Below are 24,266 nucleotides of genomic sequence, written 5' to 3'. Positions count from 1 at the left end.
CAATAAAGGAAACCATAATAACTGCATGCAGTTTCAGAATCACCTCTTGTTATAGATGCTTTTAGGTATAATTTTCAAGCAGTTTTAGAATGTATGTTTCTAGGATTCATTCATACAAATTAGCATAATATATATTTAGCCATATATATTATATATATTATATTATATATTTTAGACAATATGAAAAATACCATTGTTTCATGTTTCATTGATTTCATTGTTTCAATAGCATTGTTCAGTTGTTTCATGTTGCTTAATATATATATATATATATATATATATATATATATATATATTATATATATATATATATATATATCCAGTATATATATATATCCAATATATATATATATCCAAAAGTATATATCCAATCTATATATATATCCAAATTTATATATCTCAAAATTTTCAATTTTCATGCTATTTTTTTTAATTTATTTATTTTTTCCATATTTTCATAACTTATAATTCAAACTTTTGCATTAGTGTTATGTTCCACCATAGATCTGTGGGAGGTCTTCGCTGAGCTGCATGAGAGATATATATTTTCTCCGCTTTCTCAGAAGCCCCATTTCCACAGAGCATAAAGTAAAACTCAGTGACAGGCAGTGCGATTAAAAAAACATCTGCACGCTGTCATTCAGTCCTATATTAAAGTTTTATAGAAAGTAAAACTAAAGTGTCAAAGTACAGATTCTAAACACTGCCAAAGTTTTTGTATAGAAAAAGTGATATAATGAAACCGGAAACTCCGGAGCTGCCATGGGAATTTCATGAATAATTGTTCACATGTAACATAGCATACTGTAGAGATTTCATAGATTAGATTAAAAGGATGTTTGACTGTTACACAATGTTTATGTGGATTTTTTTTTTTTTTATGTTTTGTGGTAATGCTTTATTGCACTCTTGTAACATATTTAAACTTGAGACAACCTTTGGTGACAATAAACATTTTATACAAACCTTGTACAGTGATCTCAGAGATATATTTCAAAATATACCATGATGTTTATTTTTAGGCTATATGCCCTTAGTATTTTTAATTCTGACAAAAGACGAGGCCCAATGAGTTTGAGGCAGGCCTGTTTGTTTGGCCAATGACAGATGGGCAGAGTGTTTATGTAACCGGTTTCATTGTAGAGAAACCTTATAATTTACAGACACAAAATTTGGCTTTGTAAAGTGCAATATCTTGTGTGATTATGTTTAATTTTCCTTCATAGATCAGATCTATGGTCTGACAGTTTTAACCTTATGAATAGTGTTATCATTGGACCTGCTGTGTATCAGGTGTGAATGTGTAGGGAATAAGCGCAGACTAGCTGAAACAGTTTTTCATGTTTTTAGAAAAGATGGTTGCACAGTCTTATAAGGTTTGTAATATCAGTCATTGGGTAGAATCAATACATTAAAATCAAGCAAGCTAATATTTATGTTATTTTGAACTTGGATGCATATTGTATTACCTTATTTCCTTTATTATTTTAATTCATTGCAGAAATGACATTTGCAGTTTTATGTAGAACCATTGAAAAATCTTCTTAATAGTTAAGAGAAACAAAGCTTCTCTTCCCATTATAAATAATGCATGTTACAAATCTGATCTGTTTGAAGACTGAAAGTTTTCTGTATAACAAATCTCTATTTTTAAATGTCATCATTTGTTGAGTAGTCTGATTCGCTCGTGTACATTTACAATCTTGTTTTTTCTTTGTCGTAAGGGCATTATATTTTTATAGTTATTGTTTCCTGAAACATTCTTATTTCATTGCAAGCACGCACAGGAGGAAAAATGCAGTGATGCAAACTTCAAGGTCAGTTTATACTGCTTACTGGCGATGGCCAGATGGGCATATGACCACTCCAGGGTTTGTGTCGTTTGGAAGAGTTTTTGCCTGAGTTGGCCGACTAGGAGGTATGACCCCAAGGAAATGAATTTTAAAAGTCATCCATTCACCCAGAGTCATTTGCAGGACTTGCCTGAGGTCTTTTGGGTCACTGAAGAGAATTGTTCTGCCATCTATGAAATTTTCCCTTACCATTTCGAGGTATTTCTCTGGGAAACTCAGTTTTGACATCTAAAAGGGGAGAAATGCACATTTTTAAAAGTGCACATATAAATAAAACCGTAAAATAAATATCCATCATATATACTGCACTTTGTGTATTCAAACATTTGGGGCTGGTAATTTTTTTTATTTTTATTAATGACTTTCATGAAATGAATACTTTGATTCAGCAAGGATGCATGAAATGTATCAAAGGTGACAGTAAAGACATTTATAATGTTACAAAAGATTTGTATTTCAAATAAATGCTGCTCTTTTGAACTTTTATTCATCCTGAAAAAAAGCATCATAGTTTCTGCAAAAATTTTAAGCAGCACAACTGCTTTCAACATTTACAGTAATAAGAAATATAAGACTGGAGTAATGGCTGCTGAAAAATCAGTTCTGCCATCACAGGAATGACATTTTAAAATATATTAAAATAGAACAGTTATTTTAAATTGTAATACAATTTTCCAGTATTACTGCTTTTACTGTATTTTTGATCAAATAAATGCATCCTTGGTGAACATAAGAAGCTAACTGCAGCTTTGACTTTTATCTTAAAAAAGATGACAAACCTCTTGACAAATATCTTCCATTTTCATGTTCATTACAGTTCTTGATGAAAGGGACAGGAAAGCATTTCTCCCTGCTCTCTTGAGTCTGCGGCTCCCACGGACCCTGGCCAGCTCATTCTTGATGGAGTAGTTTAAGTTCACTGTGCAAAGCTTAAACATTTCCAACTCCCCTACAGTGAAATTGAAGTCTTTCCTGAGGAAAATCTCAAACAGCTCAGGGTCCCCGTCTCGTTCCAGAAAGTTCTCCACTGCATATCCAACGATGCAGAGCTCCAGGCTATTGTAACTGAACACTTCCCATAGTGTCTTGGTATTATCAGCAGCACAGAATGATCTGTCTATCTCATCACTCTGTTGGTCATCTTCAACACACTGAAGAATCCAACTTAATCTGCAAGGCCAGCGGTCCACCAAAACCACCCATGCAGCAATTTTCTCTGGAGGTGGAGGCTCTAATTTTCGGGTCTCCATAATCAGAATAGTTACCCGAATGGAGTTAATCACTCGTCTCATGGACATTGTGTCTCCAGATATGTAAGTTTGAAGTTTGTTTTTATCTCTTGAGGTGATGCAGGAAAATGCAGACTCGGTTAACTTATCCACTTCTTCTAGATTAAGTTCTGCAAAGTTTCCTTTTTTTGCTATCAAAGGAATGGCTTGCTCTTCTTCAGTCTCACTGTATATTATCGAACACTCTTCTTCAACCGAGAACAATGTCCTGGGACCTCCTAAAGTAGATACTCCAGTCTCCTGGAGAGGAATGTCTTCAGGGATCTCAGACTGACCACGCACAATGTTTTCAAAGATGATGGACTTTGATGCATTAGATAGTTGAGGTACAGTAAAGGGCAATGTTATTATACGATCTAAAAATTCAAATGCAGAGTTTCTTTTGCTTAGACAGTATTTTGCCTGTTGGACCTGTCTAACCAGGACTTCCGGATCTACAGCAAGCACAGAAATGAAGGGACTCTCTTCATCAGATAGGAGAATATTGATGGCATCCAAAACGCCTACAATTTTCTTTGGTGTGCAGCGGTCCAAGTTTGTGATCTCCAACACCACCTTGATTCTCCTCCTTTCAAAGATCTCCATGAAGTAAATGAAGCAGCAGAGCAGTCTCATCTCCTTCCGAACTTCATGCATCAGTCCCAGCTGCTGACTTACCTTCTTGTTGTCCAGCCCTTGTCTAATTTTGAGGTCCTGGTTGAAGATGAGGTTCTTTAACAACAATAATATAAATCTTAGAGCTCCGACTGCAGGAACACCAAGTACAGCGATGGCGAAACCTTCCAGTGCACCATACCCACTTGACTCCTCAACCTTTTCTCCTTCTAGGTGTTCCTTCAAATCAGGAAATCCAAACATGATTATAGAAACCAGAATAACAAGTGAACCGATGAATCCTGTAAGTATTAGTGCCCAAATGGGAATGTAGCCCAACTTTTTGGACCTCCAGTTCTTTGGAATATCCTCAATCTTCTTTTTCCCTGCATCTTTCTCTGCATCATGCTGGGCGATCCGGAAGAGGCCTAGCTGGAGTTTACCAAAGCTGTTCTGAAGAGCCTTGGACAACTGCATTACCAGACCCGCCCAGAGAAGGTCACTGCCTGCAAAATGCCATGCACTGAACCTCACAAACATATAACGAATGTTCTTCATTTTCTGGTTCTGCTCCGTCCAAACAGGCCGATAGAAGAGGAGCCGCAAGATCAGAGAGAGCATGTCAGAAATAGAGGGTGTAATTGAGCGAGGCTTTGGTTCCTTAGTATACTTCTCTTCTCTTATTTTGGCCTCATGATTCATATAAACTGAAAAAAAGAGATAAAATGGAAGAAACATCAAAATCTCCAGGACTTTTGGAGGACATCTGGGAGGGTTGATCATTTAAAATTGTTTTTAAAAAGTATGCACTTACCCTCAATATTCTTGAGGACCATGTTGATCCTGTTGTGACATTCTGAATACAAACCCACCGTCAAAGGAGAAGAGACTTTTGTGAGGGTTTTTGATAATGCATAAGCATACACATTATCAGAAGGGATATCTGTCACTGGAAATGAAAATAGCTGTCATATTTTGTCATAGATTTTTTTCTTTAATTTTAAATTTGAGGTTTCGTTACACATTCATGTTATCTCCACTGAAACACAATAATTTATGCCATTACTACCACAAGGCATAAATGTGCCTAACCTATGTTTTGACCAATATTTGTTTTAAGGGTGAAGTCTACCTCTTCAACTTTTTGTTTTCAATCATGAGCAACAAGATGATGTTGACACATGGGTGAAGCAGGTTGCATAAATGTCAAGACCAGTGACTAAATATAGTGTAATAAATGTGCAGAAGAATTCTTCATGGGTTTCTCTGAAAGGGCAAAGTCCCTGTTTCATTCATACAAAGGAAGAAAAATGGATTAAATGTTAAGGGGCCATATGATGTGATTTCTTGTTTTCCTTTTCTTTAATGTGTTATGTAGCTGTTTATGCATGTATACAATCTGCAGAGTTACAAAGCTCAAAGTGTCCCACAAAAGGATTTGTTCTATCTAAAAGAGAAGGCTGATCCAGACCGGGCTAAAACGCCTCATCAAAACACACCCCCTTTAATAATAGTTAAAGGCAGGGCCGCATTATCTTAATGGGCAACATGGGCTGTAGGCCAGGGCCCCGAACACTAGGGGGCCCCCCGAGTCAAAATTGATTGTCAGCAGATCCGTATAATATACAGAATCGTCCCATATTTGCAGGCATACGTCGTATAACCACACTGTATTAAAAAAACATTAGAAAAAAAAAAAAAAAAAACCTTGTAACAAATATTGTGATTTACTGGCAGCTATGGATGCCAAACAAAAAACTTAAAATTAAAGTATACATAACACAATATGAGGTGCCAATTGCTGGTGGGAGGAGTGTAGCCCAGATCAGTCCAGTGATTATGTGGCCCAAGTCAGGCTTGTGATCTGACAGCATATTATGTGACCCATGATAAACATAATATTGCATGATAATGGTTAAATGATCACAGAATTTTTTAATGACGTGTAGTATATGTAATCTTTGAAATGGCAAGTCACAACAGAATTAAATATAACATTTCAAAATTAAGCAAATCAGTAAATCAGTCAATAAACTGCGATTAATTATAATTTTATTGTATTATATATATATTATTCTCAGAACAAATAATCTTAGAATCCTTACATAAAGAGAAGAGAGAGAGAGAGAGAGAGAGAGAGAGAGAGAGAGAGAGAGAGAGAGAGAGAGAGATTATTTAACCATTATCATGCAATATTTATTTGGTTTACCATGGGGCACATACATTTATTAATATGCTGTCATGCACAAGCATTAAATAACATGATCATAAAAGTATTTAATTTTTTGGTATACGTGTGATGCTTTGTGTGAGGAACATATTCAAATTCAAACCATTCAGTGATATGTATCTCCTTCCCACGGAGTCCTGCACATGACATGCAAGAAAAAGAAAAAGAAATCATGCGCACGATTTACCAATTCGTTCCCTCGATGTACTAAAACATGCACATGATTACTATTTCGTTCCCTCGATTTACTAAATCATTCCCTCGATTTGCAAAATCGTGCACACAATTTACTAATTCGTTCTCTCAATTATAAATTGTATGCATGATTTACTAATTCCTTCTCTCAATTTATAAATTATGTGCACGATTTAGCAAATCCAGGAAACGAATTAGTAAATCGTGTGCACAATTTATAAATCGAGGGAACAAAATAGTAAATCGTGCACACGATTTAGCCTACTATTTTTTTTTCTGCTTGCCATGTCTCCATACCTTCCTCTGTAGCTATAGTAACAAATTAAAATGAAGCAGCGATATCAAACATTGACTCATTGGCTCATTGGCTCTTGCTGGTTTCGTCATAGATTGCAACATGCCGTATTTCTGGTGATGCATGTTTTGAATGAGAAACACACGACCTTTACGGAGTAGATCGGGATAGTATTTGCAGCATTTAACAACTTCAATTATGCTCTGCTCCTCACACTAAACTATTATATTCTGCCAAAGAGGACTGCGACTGCAACGCGTCATTATTTGGACTACTGTGGTACTGCTTTTTGATATTTCTGCAATACATTCTTGTGATTACACATGTCTGTCTGTTGTGTTTCTCTTATTGACTGTATACTTTATAAACACTCTTTATTGGTTGATTTTTTATTTATAAAAAATAAAACGTTTTAATGCAATACTGCATGGTTACATGATTGTGGATTTAAAGGCTGATTTTCTATTATATATATATATTAGGGCCGGGACTCGATAAAAAAATTAATCTAATTAATTAGAGGCTTTGTAATTAATTAATCGAAATTAATCGCATTTTAATCGCATATAAATATTTGACCTGAGAACAGTGAGAAGTAATTTTTTTTTCAAATGGATTTATTGTATACCATTGAATAATGACTGAATACATAAGCTTAACAAAATAGTTTATTTTTGTTCAACCAGAGTCTAGCAGACCAGTGCAATTTTTGCCATGAAGTGTAGCAATAGCAATTTTAGAAACAATTTAGAAATAGTACATTTCAGAAATTCAGGAAGCTTATAGGTGCTGGAACCTTCTGTAAAGAGTTTTTAAGTAATACACAATACTGTCAATACATTCAGAACATTGGAAACCCTGACTATTAGAAAACATCTCTCTGTTGCTTCAGAGGCCATAAACATACTAAGTCCAACTCTCAATAAACTTGGCCCAAAACAATAAAGAGTTCAACATAAACTGTTGCACCAACAAAAAAACACAGTTCAACATAAAGTGTAAAGTCCACGCTAGCTGCTATATGTTTTGCGTTTGAGGTGATACTTGAGGCTCGATGCTGCGCGCCGGTGATATGCGAACGCTAGTTGGTGCTTCAGTATAATCGGTCCGCCGAAATGCATCCAGTGAGAAACATTCCGCGGTGCAGCAAATAAGTTATTAAAAATGCGGGGAAATTTTTTTCTGTAATTAATTAATCTTAATTAACGCGTATTTTTTGTGTAATTAATTAATCTCAATAACGCGTTAAAGTCCCGGCCCTAATATATATATATAATATATATTGATTTTTTATATATATATATTATATATATATTTTATATATATATATTCTATTTCTATTCTATAAAAAATTTTGAATGTAAAAATACAACTAAATATAAAAATAATAAGATTCACTTTAAAATTACAAAAAAGAACATTAAATTGTTAGTATGGACATAACCTTTAATATAATGAGCTACATTATATTTTTTACAATTTTACATAAATTTGTACATAATACCAAAAACAGAAAAAATACTGTATAAATAATACAGTATTTTTGTATAAAAAATTAATTACTGTAATTTGTCATTAATGGAATAATACTTAAAATAACAGTTGAGATGTTAATTTTAACAAAAAATGTAAAAATATTACAGTAATTTTTCTGTATAAAAAGAAAAAAAAAATACTGTAATTTGTCTTTAATGAAATAGCACCTAAAATAACAGTCAAGTTGTTCATTTACAGATATTGTTTGTAATTTTACATAAATTTATGTAATTTAAGAAAACAGAAAAAAATACTTTATAAATAAGGTAATTTTCCCATATTAAAAAATTAAAATTACTGTAATTTGTCATTTATAATACAATCCTTAAAAGAACAGTCAAGTTGTTAATTTACATATATTGTTCATAATGTTACATAGTTTTAAACATAATTTAAAATTACAGAAAAATACTGTAAAAAAGTTAATTTCAATGAAATTGGTTTTTTTTTTTTTTTTACAGTGCACCTAGACCATAGAAATAATAAATAAATAAATAAATAAATATATATATATTTATTATATATATTTTTTTTTTTACCAAAGCATTGTTTGAATCACGAATTTAGCCACTCAAGGAACACTTTAAGACCAAGCGGAATCCTCTGTCGCCAAGTCGTTCCCGCTTCATAGCGAGCAGGACTCATGTTTTGATTTCTGCAAATCAGTTTGGTTGAATGCAAAGATGGGATTATTGATTGTAAGCACAATATCCAGGTAGAAAACATACTATCTACCATCCTTTTACTATTTGCAGTAGTGGGACTGAGGCTATGGAAGGGGGGCCCCCAAAGCTGCGTTAGCCCAGGGCCCCGGAAAGGCTTAATAGGCTCATATAGCGCTGTAAAGATGAACCTGAAGCATTTTGTCATTATTTTATGCCACTTAAATATTCATTTAATATTTTTCCAAATTTTTTCTTCCATTTTTAATGGCTTTTTGTTTGTTCATGAACTTCTTGTACAAAAGAATTCTCAAGAATACTTGAGTTTTGCATTTGCAGTTCCTTTTGTATTTTGTATACAATACCCTTTTCGATTGCCATGGGTCTTGTATTTATAAAACACAGAATTGTTACATTTACCAGTCTTCCTAAAAAAGGACATATGGTAACCCTCATCCCTGAAGGAGAGAACGGAGACGTCACGTCGGATGACTGACGAATTGGGATCTTGCTTAGAGAGACCAATCTATTTTGAGTGTAAACTAAACGAGCCAATGCACATTGGCATGCGATTATTGCATCCAGCTGTCGCTGAGCACAGCGTGAGTATAAGTAGGCAGCAGGTGCAGCGTATATTCAGGTTTTCGCTGAGGAGCCGAGCCAGTGACCCGGCTGCTCAGCAGTGGTACAGGAGCTGTGGCGATGGGATGTGAAGTCTCCTTTCCCTCCTTCAGGGAATGAGGATTACCATACGTAACCGAGACATTCTCTTTCAGTCGGTCACTCTCAACGTCACGTCGGATGACCGGCGAATTGGGATCCCTACCAAAAGGCCACAGATACTGCCCCTTACAGTGTCCTGTGGAAGCCTCCTGCGCCCCTACAGGCCAGGGCTTACCACAAGAAGACCAGCTACTGCTGCTATGACACTACCCACTCAGTAAGACTGGATAACACTGGGAAAATGTACCCGTTCCACTTGGAACAGGGATTCTGTGGAGGCCCCATCCTTCCCAAAGGAGGTTCATACACATATGTACATCCGTTTAGGTGTATATGGAAAATTGAAGGTGAATGAACCCTCTTGGAAATGGCAGAAGTCTGCTGGGGAAACACAGGCTTTGAGGCTATTCCATGGACTTACACATATGGGATCCACTTAGGTCTCTACATACGGAACCCATTCTCTGCTTAGAGACAGCATTCCCCATCTGCCGGCCTCCAAACAGACAAAGAGCTGATTTGAGGTCCTGAAGCTTTGTGTCTGGTCTACGTAGCATCTTAATGCTCGAACGGGACAGCAAAGCTAAGGCAGCGCTTACAGGCTCACCACCTGACACCTGAAGGGAGTAGTGGGAACCTTGGGAACATAGCCGGGCTGGGGCCTCAGGATTACCTGGGAGTCAGTCGGCCTGAACTCTAGACACGAATCATCGACCGAAATGCGTTCAGGTCCCCTACCATCTTGATGGAGGCCAGCGCAATCGGGAGCAGAGTTTTCATTGATAGAAACTTCAGCTCGACTGTCTGCAAAGGCTCAGCTGAGCCCTGCTGTAGTGCTGTGAGCACAAGAGTCAGGTCCCAAGAGAGTATAGAGGGGGGCCGTGGAGGATTTAGCCTTCTCGCCCCCCTAAGGAACCTGATGATCAGGTCATGCTTCCCCAGTGACTTCCCTTCTATGGGGTCGTGGTTAGCAGCGATCACAGTGACATAGCTTTGAGGGTGGAGGGAGCTTGAACCCCTGCTGAAAGGAGGACAGCACGACTTTGATCAGGCATCTTCAGGGGTCTTCTCGGTGAGAAGATCACCACTCAACGAACTGGTTCCACTTCCAAGCATAAGTGTGTCTCATAGACGGTGCTCTTGCTGAAGTGATGGTGTCAACTACCTCTTGGGGTAGGTCACCTAGAACCTGCACGCCCCATCCAGGGACCAGACATGAAGTTTCCAGAGGTCTGGATGCAGGTGCCATAGGGTGCCCCGTCTCTGAGTCAGTAGATCCTTCCTCAGAGGAATCAGCCAAGGAGGGGCACTAACAGGACCCACTCCTCTTCCTCCCTGACCTTGCACAGGGTCTGTGCAAGAAGGCTCACTGGGGGAAATGCATGTTTGCGAAGGCCCCGCAGCAAGCTATGTGCTAGTGCACTATGCAGAGTGTTTCCTCGGTCAGAGAGCAGAATAATTGGCAGTGAGAGACTTCTGGAGAGGCAAACAGGTCTACCTGAGTGGCTCTGAAATGTCTCTAAATCAGCTGGACCATCTGGTCCACGGGGTAAAGGTTTGGCGGCAGGCCAGTGTAACTTGGACCCGGTGAGTGCTGCATTGCCACACCCACCTTGGGACTCGGCCATGGAGCTAGTGCTGAAATGGTCTCATATGAAGCACCCCCAGCAACGTGACTGCCACCGCAGCTGTCATATGCCCCAGGAGCCTCTGTAACTGCTTCAGTGGGACTGCCATCCTGCTCTTGAATGTATTCAAGCAGTTCAACACTGACATAGCACACTCCTGCATAAGGCGTGCTGTCTGTTCGACCAAGTCCAGCTCCATACCAAGAAAAGAGATCCTCTGCATTGGGGAGAGTTTGTACTTTTACCAGTTGACCCAAAGGCCCAACTGGCTTATGTGCCAGAGCACCAGGTCCCTGTGTACACACAACTAATCCTGAACTAGTATAAGCCAGTCATCGAGGTAGTTGAGAATTCTCTCATGGGAACAAGGGGTGCCTCCGCAACTTACGTGAAGACATGGGGTGACAGGGACAGCCAGAGGGCAGGACTTCCTACTGATATGTTCGTCCTTCGGACGCGAACCGCAGTAACGGTCTGTGGTGCGGAAGGGATGACACATGAACATCCTTCAGGTTGACCGCTGCAAACCAATCTCGGGGACGGATGCACCAAATAATGTGTTCCTGCGTCAACATTTTGAACAGTAACCGATGAAGGGCCCGGTTCAAGACACACAGGTCCAAGATTGGTCATAACCCACCACCTTTCTTGGGTACAATGAAGTAGGGGCTGTAACGTCCCATTTTCAGATCGGCTGGAGGGACCAGCTGCGATCTCTGCCCATAAGACAGGAGCATCGACTGCCTTCACTGTTGTGAAGCGGATGCCACTGTACTTGGGGGTATGCTAGGCAAACTGAATCGCTTAGCCATGGCTGATGGTCCGCAACGGAACCACTGCAGTACCTGGTACCTGCAGGGACCCAACTTGGGAGGCTTGTGAGCGGCCCAAAGAGGGGTTCTGAGTGTGCGATATTTACCTGGTTCGACAAGTTAGCAGAGGGTGCGTGAGTAGGGCCTTCGTTGACGCTCTCGAACTGCCCGCTGCTGCCTGCTGGCGAAGGAGGAGCGTGGTCCGGTGTTGGTCCGTCCGCGACTCTCCATACCTTCCTGGGACCCAGGGACAGAGAAAACCGCTCTCTCATCTAGATTTTACAGATTCTCCACCTGACCCTCCTCTTTGCCTTCACCATCCCCCAAGAGCAGCTTCCTCCCACTCTGGGTCGCCCGTTCTGGGGCCTCTTCTTCTGCTCACCACAAGGTTCTATGGGGGCCCGGACAGGTGGGGTGGACTGCTTGCTGGAGGCTGCTGCAGATGTGGCGCGGGAGTGGGGACAAACACAGGGGGCCACCCTCGGCGATGAGCACGCTGTGGTGCTGTGGCCAGCAGACAGGTGGAGGCAGCAGCTGCCCGCCGGGGCAGGGTGTGTGCCTCAGTCTGCTTCTGTGCAGCTGAGAGCTGCTGGGCCAGGCTCTCGACCACGTCACTGATGAGGCTGGTCTGGGACAAGGGGGCATTAAGGAACCGAACTTTGTCGGCGTCCCTCATATCAAACAAACACAGCCAGTTTTGGCACTCGTGGACCACCATAGTGGACATCACATGGCCCAGAGACCGCACAGTGACCCACAGACCGTATAAGCAACGCTGGCCAGATGAGTACCTACAGACCCGGGAGGGGAGGCATGGTTTGCCCTGCTGGGTGGAGGCAGTACTGGGACACAACTGCATCGCAACTGACCGCTCCACCGGGGGGACCCCCATATACCCCCTAGCTGCACCATCATCGAGGGTGGTGAGGGAGGAGGAACCAGCAGATCGGTTTCCGGCAGTAAAAGGTGCCGTCCATGACCTGGTGAGCTCCTCATGCACCTCCAGGAAGAAAGGCACTGAGACGGGGTGCTGAGAACCAGTGCGAGCCACCTCGAGAAACCTATCGTCCAGCCTTGAGGGCTCAGGACGTGGTGGAGATTTCCACTCGAGCCCTACCCTCTCGGCGGCCTGGGAAAGCATAGCCGTTATTTCTGGATCTGATTCAGGCATTGCTACAGTCCTGAAGGACAGCAGCACAGCCAAATCTCCTTCTCCAGAAACCCCCGGCTCACTCTCCAATGCAGCAATCGACATCTGGCCATCGGGGGGAGCTCCAAAGGATACTGCTGGTGTGCTCCTTGTAGAGGGCCCAGCATGTTCTGTTGGCAGCTCAACTGGTTGCCGAGTGCAAGAGGAGCGATGGTCCCCCGAGGATTACCCTCAGACTGCCCGTGCTACTGCCTGAAGTAGCCCCCGCCCGACTGCTGCCATGACGAGAGCAAGATCGAGGCAGAGGCAACAGAGCTCTGCCCCTTTGAGGAAACAGAGCTTGGCTTGCGACTACGAGATGTTCTCATTACGGGATGTTGATCATGACTCATCCACAAATGCCACCTCAGCATGTTTAATGCCCAGACACGTGAGGCAGTGATCGTGACCATGACCCAGTGCCCAGGTAAAAACTGCATCCAGAAATGACCGGGTGATACATTGTCTATAGCAAGACCCACATTGTCTTTACAAAGACACAACATCCAGTTTGCCATGCAACGTCATCTTTAAAAAGACGCACCCTTGAAAGCTCTTTTAGCATGCTGAAGCGCACAGGGGAGATGGCCGCCTGCAACACAAACAGGGGGTAGTGCAGCCTGATGTGTGCAACCCACTCAGCAAGGGAAAACCACCGCCGCTGAAGCGCCATACCACCAACACGAAGAGCTCTCAAAGAGCGCAATGAACTCGTATAGTCTTCTTCTCTCAGTAGAGTAGTCAGGAGCAGAACGATGTGATCGCTCGGCTCCGAAATGAAAAGCTGAAGATGTCGTGCACCTGCTGCCTACTTATACTCACGCTGTGATCAGCAGCAGCTGGATGTATTAATCATATGCCAATGTGCATTGGCTCATTTAGTTTACACTCGAAGTAGATTGGTCTCTCTAAGCGAGATCTCAATTCGTCGGTCATTTGACGTGACGGCGAGAGTGACCAACTGAAAGAGAGCACTAATTTCTTCCTCCCTTTATTAGCTGAATTTCTGAAACAAATACTATGAACCAATGTATCTCTTCATCTAATTCAGCTATAGGCATGCATTGTCAATTTAGTATGCGGTTACCAAAAAATGGAAAGCATACCAAAAAAAAAAAAATTTTTTTTTTTGCAAATGTGCATACCAATGCATGCTGACAGCAACATATCAAATTGGAATGTACATAAAATATACCTCTTTTAACAGTTGTTGCACTTTTGAAATGAAGCCACCAAGCAAAGCTCTTTGGATTCCTCACTATGAAAAATATGGTAGTGAGGAATATAACATCTCACCTTCTCCAAGCAGAGTTAGCAAGCAATCCTCCAGGCACAGTTTACATCAAAATTGCTAGTACAGTATTATCCATTCTCCATTTTCAGAGATATTTCATGTAGACAGAAGAAAAATGCTTTTGCTTTACCAGATGCAGTAGAGCCGAGAGAGAAGAGAGTGTTTGCTGGTGTGTGTAAACATAAACTGAGAAGGACTTATCTTTGGACCAATTGTGGATGAACTTTGAGCAAGACCTTAAATTTGACACTGTGTGTAATGGATATCTGCAATCTAAATGTATAACTGATATGTGTGTATTTATTGCTACATTTATTAGTGATTCAGTAATGCAAGTTTACTTATTAACTATATATATATATATATATATATATATATATATATATATATATATATATATATAAAATAAATAAATAAAATGGATCACTGTGGCTGTCATGATCCCAGTCTGCGTTCCCCTGTTTTGTGTTTCTGTTTGTTTATGAGTTCACTTACTTGTTCAGTTCCTGTTTCCCTAGGTGCGTCCCAAATCACGTACTTATGCGCTGTTCTGTGACGTTTTGTATTATAACTAGTGCAAATAGTTTATTCACACTGAAAATTCCAAAAAGAAAAATTGCACTTTGAATATCAGGGTTGTGACGGTAAAGAAATCTTCCCACAGGTTAATCGACGTGTGACAACACCGGTAATACCGGTATTACCAAGGGGCGGGGTTCGTTGGTGTTTTCCCATCTTTCCTTAGCTTTCCTTCGTTTTTGTAGCTTGTAAATGCCCGTGTGCATTTAACTTTCACGGACTTAAAGGCTCTCCATTTTCATCATCCTCCTGACAGTACATGCTGTTTTTTTCTCATACCCAAAGGCTGCAACGCACACTTTTTCGTTCCGTGCTGAGTTATACAATTGAAACCTCTCATTATAACATATGGAGTGTATACAAGATGTAAGCTAAATAATAGATTGATCGGGCAATGTAGAGAGATTCATTTTGTGAAATCGCGATGAACAAAGAGTGACAGCTTTTTAAGGAGCGTTGTCAGCTTTCTAGGCTATAATCCATTCAGTATGTATAGCTTTTGTTCCTCTGCCACACACACTTTGCAAAGTTTCGGGTATGACATCCGCATACTTATGCGGAATTCACTCTCGAAATAGCAGTGATTGACATAGTGATAAATATAGCAATGGAAGGGACAATATTAAACCGGGCCTGGTTGATAGTCTTTTATTGTAGAACTTTTTACAAAAACAACAAAATACAAATGCACTAAATAAAATAAAACAATTTAATAAATGCATATTTACAATAGGCACCTAACTCAAATAAGTATTAAGTAATAAAATAAATAGCTAGAGAAGGCTGACTATAATCAGCTTGCTTCCATTTGGTGATAAGCCTACCTGAAATAAATAAAAAGCTCTTCTTGTCTGCAATAATGCAAGGACAAAGTTTGAGCGTGCACACGCAATATCTGAGCGAGAGCAAAGACAATTCATAAGAGAACGCTGTATATTTTTTAAGAGCATGTCCAGTTGTGTGTGAGAGCGAAGGAAATCGCCTGTGAGTGGAGAGATTCTGCTCGCGCGTTACATTACTGCGCTCTCGACATTTGTCATTAAAATAACGCTATAGAAACCGCCTAAAATTAAGCAGGCCTATATAGAAGAGAAGAAAGCCACCTGAGGAAGAACCTGGGGTGCCCAACCACATTTTAGTGGGGGCTGGTGCCACCCCTGGCAGGTATCACGCCCCCGCTTCTATGTGAATGTGTATGTGTACTTGCTGATTGTTTTGATGAATATATGATTGTGTGCATCTGTGTGTGTGTGTGTGTGTGTGTGTGTGTGTGTGTGTGTGTGTGTGTGTGTGTGTGTGTGTGTGTGTGTGTGTGTGTATGTGTGTTGCTGTGTATTCATTGATCTTACATCCACTATGGCTGTTTCTCACTAAAACCAATGAAAAATACATTGGCAGCCTATGGTCACAATGAAGACATAAATTAATTTCATTAATTAAAATCAATGTTCATAAAACATTAACATTATAATTTTTAGCTGTGTATTATAGCTTTTAAATGCTTGCACAAATTTCACAGTACAACTTATTCATGAGGTTCCTGATGATATATTTCAAGAACTGATGTCCATTGTGATGGACAAAAAAAAAAAAAAAAAAAAAAAAAAAAAAATCTGCACTCAGCTCTGATAAAGCTTGCCAGCGTATAGGGTCTGAATTGCAAGTGTCTCTGCACAGATTTCAGCATGATTACCACATACTATCTGGGAGCTCTCCCAAACAAATAGATTAAGAATTTTGAGTTTGAGAATTGTATTATCATTATAGTTTGATGTATGTTAATCATTATATGATTTCAACAATTTCAGTGTTATTCTGTTATAACTCTACAATCGCATTTGCTTCTGTGTATTGTATTTCTTGCAGGATGATGCAATAGAGCAGCACAGAATATGATATAACAATACGCTGTGTTTCTATGAAGGAACATTTTTATGTATTTTTCCTTGAAGGAGCATCTGTCATAGTTCTCCACAATACAAATAGAAAATAAAAATAAAGCTCAGCAGAAACTAAACATGTTCTTTCAACTATAAAATAGCACAATATAAAGAAAAACGATGCAATGTTCAGTGACAGCTCCGTGCCAGATTAAAAGAAATAATACAATAATACATGACAGGCAATACATTTTCAATTCACAATACCACATAGCTGGCTGAGCCAAAATCATGTCAAAATTTTAAGGTATTACTATTTTGAAAGCCCTAGTTGCATTTTGTTGGAAGAGCCTGTTTAAAAAAAGGCTAAAGCTAATTCACTGCAGCTCTATTCAGCATGAACTTTGTATTGAAAATGCACGAATGACTGGTACTTTGTAAGTAGCTAATAACAGTTGGCTGTGCTTTCATGACTTTCAAAGCCTTTTTTAAATTATTATTATTTATTTATTTTTTATTGGAGGTGCTACATTTCCCTTTGTGGAGAGTGTAAGAGTCTGTACATCTCTGTAAATAGATTTCCCAAATTAGATTCCCTGGGCTAAATTAAGTGTGATAATTGGAAGTACAGCTCTCCCAAATGTTTCCCTTAGGATTAATTACAATTGCAGGGACAATCTATCCTGCTTCCTTTCTGCTGCGTAAAAAAAACAGAGGATGTTCCCTGAATGGGTCATTGTGTTTTCTCGTACACATTACAAGAGCAGTGGTCTTCTGTGGATGCAAACCACAGATTTATGTTTGGAGCTGTAAAACTATTCTTCAAAATAAATAAATAAATAAATAATTGAAATCACATGAATGAATGAATGAATGAATGAAAAGCAGCTTGAGTCCAAAATCAGCAGCACATTATTATTCATCAAACAATGTCATACCAGAGAGGGATTGTTCATATTGGATTTTGTTAAAAAAATAAATAAATAAATAAATAAAAGTGTCTTTACACGCTTCAGGTTTTAATCATGGGTCTACCATAATCTAGATCACTTTGAAATAGACCCATCCATCATCTAAGGCAATCAGATTGCTGTTTCCATGATAGCTTTTCTCCGTAATTGCCACGATATTACAAAATTAGGGCTTTACCACTCTTTATTCTGCTTCGTTCTGCCTTGTGACTCTCAATTATAGCCTGAAATGATACGTTATAACTTTAATAATGTATTTATTCTTTTCTAGAATGATTCTTCTCCTGGTTTCCATACTTTTATTGTGCTACATTTTCTGCATTGCAGATGTTGCACGATAAAGTGGGATAAATGGAAATGCATTGCGTTCAGAAGGGAAGGTTGTCTGGATGGATGGTCATTGGCACATCTGCTGTAATGAATGGACAGGTGCTACTGCTCCCGGTGGTCAACCCTGATTTTGCATCTATTTCTTCACTACAACACAGGGTCGTATTTCTTTAAAATTAGCATTGAAACATCTCATTAGCATTGCAAATCCTATACAAAAGAATTACATTTTTACTAACTTGACAGCATCTACTTGCAAATGTCCACTTGTCTTGTACTGCAGTTCTTTACCATTCCAGATGCAAATTAAAAAAAAAAAAAAAAAAAAAAAAAAAAAAAAAAATCAAAAATCAACTATAAAGTTTTATTTTAAGTGTATTTAGGACTGTATTTATGAAACTCTTTAAAATATATGGGAGAATGTGAAGAAAAGGATAGGGTTAATTTCAGTTATTTTATTATATGACAGCTATTGAAAAAATTTGTATGTTACATAATATTGTCAGACACACACACACACACACACACACACACACACACACACAAATTTGTCATTTTAAACGGTTTGTGATTTTTGTGTGTGTGTGATGGTGGGTGCAGACAGAATATGTCACCTGTTTTGGGATTTTCTGTACTGATTTTGGAGAAAAATCTGTGGAATTCTGCAGCATGGATTTTAAAAATGATAAACTGTTAAGCCTATCTGAAAGTACTACGTTCTTATCACTTACTAAAAGGATTACAAAACTAGCCAAAGGAACCATCTTTAAAGGCATCTGTGAGAGAACTGACGTCATAAAAAAAAAAAAAACTTGATACCTCTCAAAATGTCTCAACTTTAGAACAGAAAAAGCCTTGTGTTAATGTCATGCTGACCCCTATTATAAAGACTGTAGTGATTTAAAAGCTTAACTTTCTCTTAGACAATTCATCCTCTACACCATACTGCCCTCATCTGTGTGCACTGTGAAATCAGATTAAGGTTTACTGAGGAACGTTTATATTTGTATTGACACTTCACATTTTTAAATGGTCCCCAAAATACATCCACTGTCACAAAAACTTGGTTAAAAAAAAAAAAAATAATAAAAAAAAATAAATAAATTATTGAATAAACGGTTTAATCTGTGTTAAGAAAATGAAGACCAGCAGACCAATTACAATTATACTCCAGTAGCATCAAAAGAATATGGGCCATGTTATAATCCTGGTTCTCTACTTTTCGAAAGAAGAGAAGATATGGTTAAGAATATGTCCCCATTGTGTGTGCAGTATGAATAAATAGGCCTACTATAGCTTAACAGCTGCTTAACTCACTGAAAACCGTGTGTAAAATTTGATTTGCTTAATTAAAAGCTGGAACTGTCAATCAGTGAGCAGTTTATAATCATGCCTGTGACACTTTGATGAGATTTTTGCTTAGGCCAACTAATTTTGAATATTAATTCATTGAGCAAGGCTGCGTAAACATGAACTTGCGATGCCTTGAAAGTGGACTATACCATTTTTTTTTTTTTTTTTTTTTTTTAAATGTGTTTAAATAAACCATTTAATGTTAAATTGGCAAACTGGAAAAACACGTACAATTCCCACGTTCACTGTCCATCTGGCATGGTATATGATGTCCATTACAGGCGGTTACACTTTGAAGTGAGGCACAGTCACAGTATTCTGTTCTGTCTTAACATTATTAATTTTAATTTGTTGTACCCCTCTGTAGGTTGTAGTGTCCTCAATGCAGTGTTAAACGAGATGTCCTTCGAGATGGTAAGAGATACATGACTCAAAATATTTGATATGTTTTTTGAATATCTGATAAACTTGAATGTTTGAGGTTTTACTTACTAGTCAAATGGTTCAAAGTGCCTTGGAGATGTTCTTAGACAAGATGTCCGCTCCAACTCTGCTGCACAGCCTTTAGCATGGAAGAATATAGGAACAAACAATTTGTCAAATCTATAGCTAGCTTACCTCTTATAGTTAGCCTCTATAGTTAGTTCACGGTTGTGATGCTAACTGACTTTTTCTGATGACACTGAACCATTTCTGTAAAGTAAATATTAAACAGAAGCATGTTAATTACATGTTAGTAAGTGTCAGGAACAGTAATATGTATGTATTATTTGTATAGTTTTAGGGACTAAACTTACCTGAAGGGAGTAAAAACAACAGTGAGAGATGGAGTTTTGCAACTTGTCAGCTGAGTTGCCGCCCCGTTTCCAAGGTAACTCCCTCCTCGCCAGTTTAAATGCACCTCAAATGTTCGCCCATCAAACACTTCAAAGTTACACAGCGTTTATATAAATAGTACATAAAAATCAGAAACTTGTCCTGAAACTTGATAATGTTTAAGTGTATAGTAGGCCTAAATTGAATGAGAATATGAAAGCAGTATTGAGAATGCAAAACATTGTTTTAAGTCAGTTAGTTATTTACACACACACACACACACACACACACATATATAAAAAGTGTATGGGGTTGGACACACTTTTGCATTCAGAACTGCCTTAATTCTTCGTGGCATAGATTCAACAAGGTGTTGGAAACATTCCCCAGTGATTTTGGTCCATATTGACATAATAGCATCACGCAGTGCTCCCTTTCCCACACATCCCAAAGCTGCTATATTGGATTGAGATCTGGGGTCTCATTTATAAAACTCTCTGTAGATTTCATCTTAAGTGCACATATACACAAAAGCTAGATATTGTAGGTACCCCAGAACCTGAGCAAAAATTCATTTATAAATCTCAGTCAGGGGAAGATGTGCGTATGTGCATCTCCACCCCAACTCCTCCCTGAAATCAACATATATGGAGCTTACAACACCTAGTTTTACTATGCATAACCTCATCTGCATATTATTTCCATGCATATTCCCATCCACATGACACCATATTTAACACCGTTAAAGGTACAAGACATCAAGGAAATATGAGATACAGAGTTTAAATGCCATTTGTACCATACAATTTTTCTTGCTAAAAAATAATCCAGTATTCTTTTGTTGTAGCTTAATATCAAAATCCATAAAAACAAAACTGTTTACAATAGTTCTAAATATTTTAGAATGGAGTTGATCTCATTCTTTTCCACTGGCCAAATAGTATTTCAATAGTTTTAAACAATTCAAATCAAATGTAATTTAAATAGCTTTTAGCTATTTTTTAAATAGCTAAAAGCTATTTAAAAAAAGAAAAAAAAAAAAGAGCTATTTTTAGCGTACATTTATTGCATTGTACAGTAGGTAGACAACCAGAATGGGTAATACCGCCGCGGGTTAACTGCAAGTCAGTCACGTTAAAATCATTCGCAAAACTACCACCAGGTGGCGCAAAGGGGCGGATTGCGAACTGAATGTAACTGTAAAATGAGATAAAAGGAGGAAGTAAAACAACAATAACATTATGATATAACATTGTAACATCTTTAAAAATCATTAAATTTACAGTGAGTTAATTTCAAAACGTAGGATAGTCTTCGGCTACAGTCTACTCATCAAAAATTAAAAGAAATTTAATTTCAGCATTTAGCAATAATTATTATTAACTCTGTTATTATTCTTGATTTCTAAAACTGCTAACACTTTGCATTTTTGAATTATGCCTTTACTGTGTGACCAAATATGGAGTATTTTCGGTTTCAGCTGTTTGATCGCGCTGGAGCCTCACGCGCACATATTCATTGGAAACAGCAGCAGCCATTCACCGTGCCATCCAGCGTGAGCAGCGGTCCATTTTGGAATATTTTTGCTAATTATGATTTATTTTATTTTCATCGATACTGAAACACGCGTGAACTACAAAGCCTATTTTACCTCATGAATAATAGTTAAGCTTCAAATGGGCAACATCACGAATATAAAAACATTTGGATTTCTCCAGAATGAGAGAGCCCAACTTTACCTTGTTTCGCTTTAAATTATTATTCATTTATTCTTTGTTTATAGCCAAGCCTATATTATTATTATATTATTATTATTATTATTATTATTATTATTATAATATACTGAAATTATATTTATCCATTAGAATTATAAGATTTTAATTCTTGTTCTGCTCTGATAAATTTGTTAAATGTAAAGGATTTGTTGTAAAGTGAGGGGAACTAAATATTCTGTTGGCACATTAACATTATTAGGCCAGCCGTTATTATTTCTGAATGTAATAAAATGCAACTTATACATGACTTTTTTTCCCTCTCACAAACTTTATTTTTTAGCGTGTTCTTAAAAAAAACCAACAACATGCAGCAAACGAAAATAGGTGATTAATCGGTAAAAATTTCTTACTGTGGGTAAACAGTAATTATGATTATTATATACTTAGGAACAGAGTCTGTGCCTAATCTAGGCTATCCAGGTTTTTTTCCCCCCATTGCATCTGAAAATGACTTTGCAGCACATTCACTTCACGAGCTCTGGCGGAGATCCGCCTCTTGCGTTGCTCAGCTGCCGACAATTTAAAAATGTTTGATATAAAGGTTGCTGTCCCATTTTATACAGGAATTGTTCATTTAAAAATAAAAAAGGTTTTAATTGCTTAAATTATTTCTATGATTTAATAATAATAGTCGTCATGTTTATTCTTGTAGAAAATAAGTGTTTATTCTTTAAGAAAATAAGGGAAAAATAAGGGACGATCCAAATATTTGTCATTTGTTTTGCTTCACCCATTTATGTAGGCTACACAATAATAATAATAATAATAATAATAATAATAATAATAGTCATTAAAAAAAAAAATGCCATCGGCCTGAGTAAATTTGACCATTATAGGATTGTGACTTTAAAGGTTAGTGATTTAGGAAGTGAAAATACAAATGGCATGGGATTTTAAAGCATAACAACTGAAGGTCTATGAAACGTTAGCCAATAAAGCAATTTTTTTTTTTATAACAATGGAACTTAAAGTTTTGAATTAAAATATTATTTCAACCATATAGCCTGTGAATAAATAAAATGCATAGCCTACTTTTCAATGAAGGAACACTTATAGAGTGTACAGTAGGTTGCTTCTGGTGTTTGGATTTGTACTTCAATATAATAAGCTCCAAGTTTAAGGATAGCCTACACTAGTGTTTCTCTCTCTCTCTCTCTCTGCATTAACTTGCAATGAAGTACATCTTCCTTCAGGCAGACTGAATGTTTTCCTGCCTTGCTAAATGTTGGGTCAGTTTGCGCAAGTCCTGCTCGCAGCTGATGGAGGATTCCGCTTTGTCTTAAAGCCTTCCGCAAACGCTACGTTCACAAATAATGATTTTTGTAAAATAATGATTAATTATCAATTGATAATTTGTTATTATTATGGTCTTGTGAAAATAATAATATGGGCTGTGAGAAAAATAATGAATAAAAAGAGTAAGGTTGCTGTGAGTGCAGGCATGTTTCAACTCAGTAACATGACAACACACCGTTACTCAAAGCCCAAAAACAGACTGAATTCAGTTTAGCTGGAGGGGGTTGGGGTTTGGGGGTAGTTCTGTATAGCTTGTGGGGGTTGATATAAATGTGTGAATCTCTTGGTGTTTCATATGGACAGTGTCTTATGAGGGTATCAAACTTGCTGAGCAGGTTTAGATAGGACTCTCATTTTGGTTTTAGGACAACTTTGAAGAAAGGTTTTGATCCACTTCAAGTGTTGACTACTGTATAGCGCAATAGTTTATTAGTTATAATAACTTAATTTCAGAGGAAGTTGCCTTAACTCTCACAGAATGTAGCCTATTCATAACCAATATATTGAACCATCTCTGTGTTTTTCTAAATCCCAAACAGAGTCCAGACATCAGTAAAAGTATCAGTCTATGAACATGTTTTATAGGCCGTTTTAGATTTGGGAAATACACATGCATTACAGACGTGACAAAACATTTGAGTTTTTGGAGACTTTTCTTTTTTTGTAGCCTATTTACAATGCACAAACCAGAAGCAACAATATCTGCAGAGAAGGGTTGGCCATTCTCAAAACAAAATATAAATTTTATTTAAATGTTCGTTTTTGTGCTTCAGAGAAAAAAAAAAAAAAAAAAAAAAAATCAAATAAGGCATCTCTCCATTACGGACCGTTCTGAAAGAAGAATATATGCAAATGCATATAAAATACTTTAAAAACTTTAATAGATGTCTAGAGGGTATTTAATAGGTCTGCCCCACGTAAGATTTTTCTAGTTACTAGTCGTTCATTTGTCATTATTCAACTAAT

General features: G+C 38.0%; 1 protein-coding gene across 1 annotated transcript; it reads right to left on the bottom strand.

The window, feature by feature from the left end:
- Positions 1-475: 475 nt before the first annotated feature.
- On the bottom strand, positions 476-15,394 carry nkpd1 (NTPase, KAP family P-loop domain containing 1). Its single transcript, XM_042766615.1, has 4 exons — positions 14,796-15,394; positions 4,551-4,685; positions 2,633-4,443; positions 476-2,081 (listed from the first exon to the last, which is right to left on the bottom strand). Coding segments are annotated over exons 1-4 (2,196 nt in total). The 5' UTR covers positions 14,797-15,394; the 3' UTR covers positions 476-1,832.
- Positions 15,395-24,266: the final 8,872 nt, after the last annotated feature.

Source organism: Cyprinus carpio, chromosome A11 (assembly GCF_018340385.1).
Source record: "Cyprinus carpio isolate SPL01 chromosome A11, ASM1834038v1, whole genome shotgun sequence".
Taxonomy (NCBI): Eukaryota; Metazoa; Chordata; class Actinopteri; order Cypriniformes; family Cyprinidae; genus Cyprinus; species Cyprinus carpio.
Note: the sequence above shows the minus strand (reverse complement) of the source record. Positions and strands in the feature narration are given on the sequence as shown.

What these genes read in the sequence shown, in the direction of transcription:
- nkpd1 (XM_042766615.1), bottom strand. An exon ending in GGTCCTCAAGAATATTGAGG is followed by an intron (nt 4,444 to 4,550) that starts GTAAGTGCATAC and finishes TCTTTTTTTCAG; the next exon opens with TTTATATGAATCATGAGGCC. An exon ending in TGGAAGATATTTGTCAAGAG is followed by an intron (nt 2,082 to 2,632) that starts GTTTGTCATCTT and finishes CTCCCCTTTTAG; the next exon opens with ATGTCAAAACTGAGTTTCCC.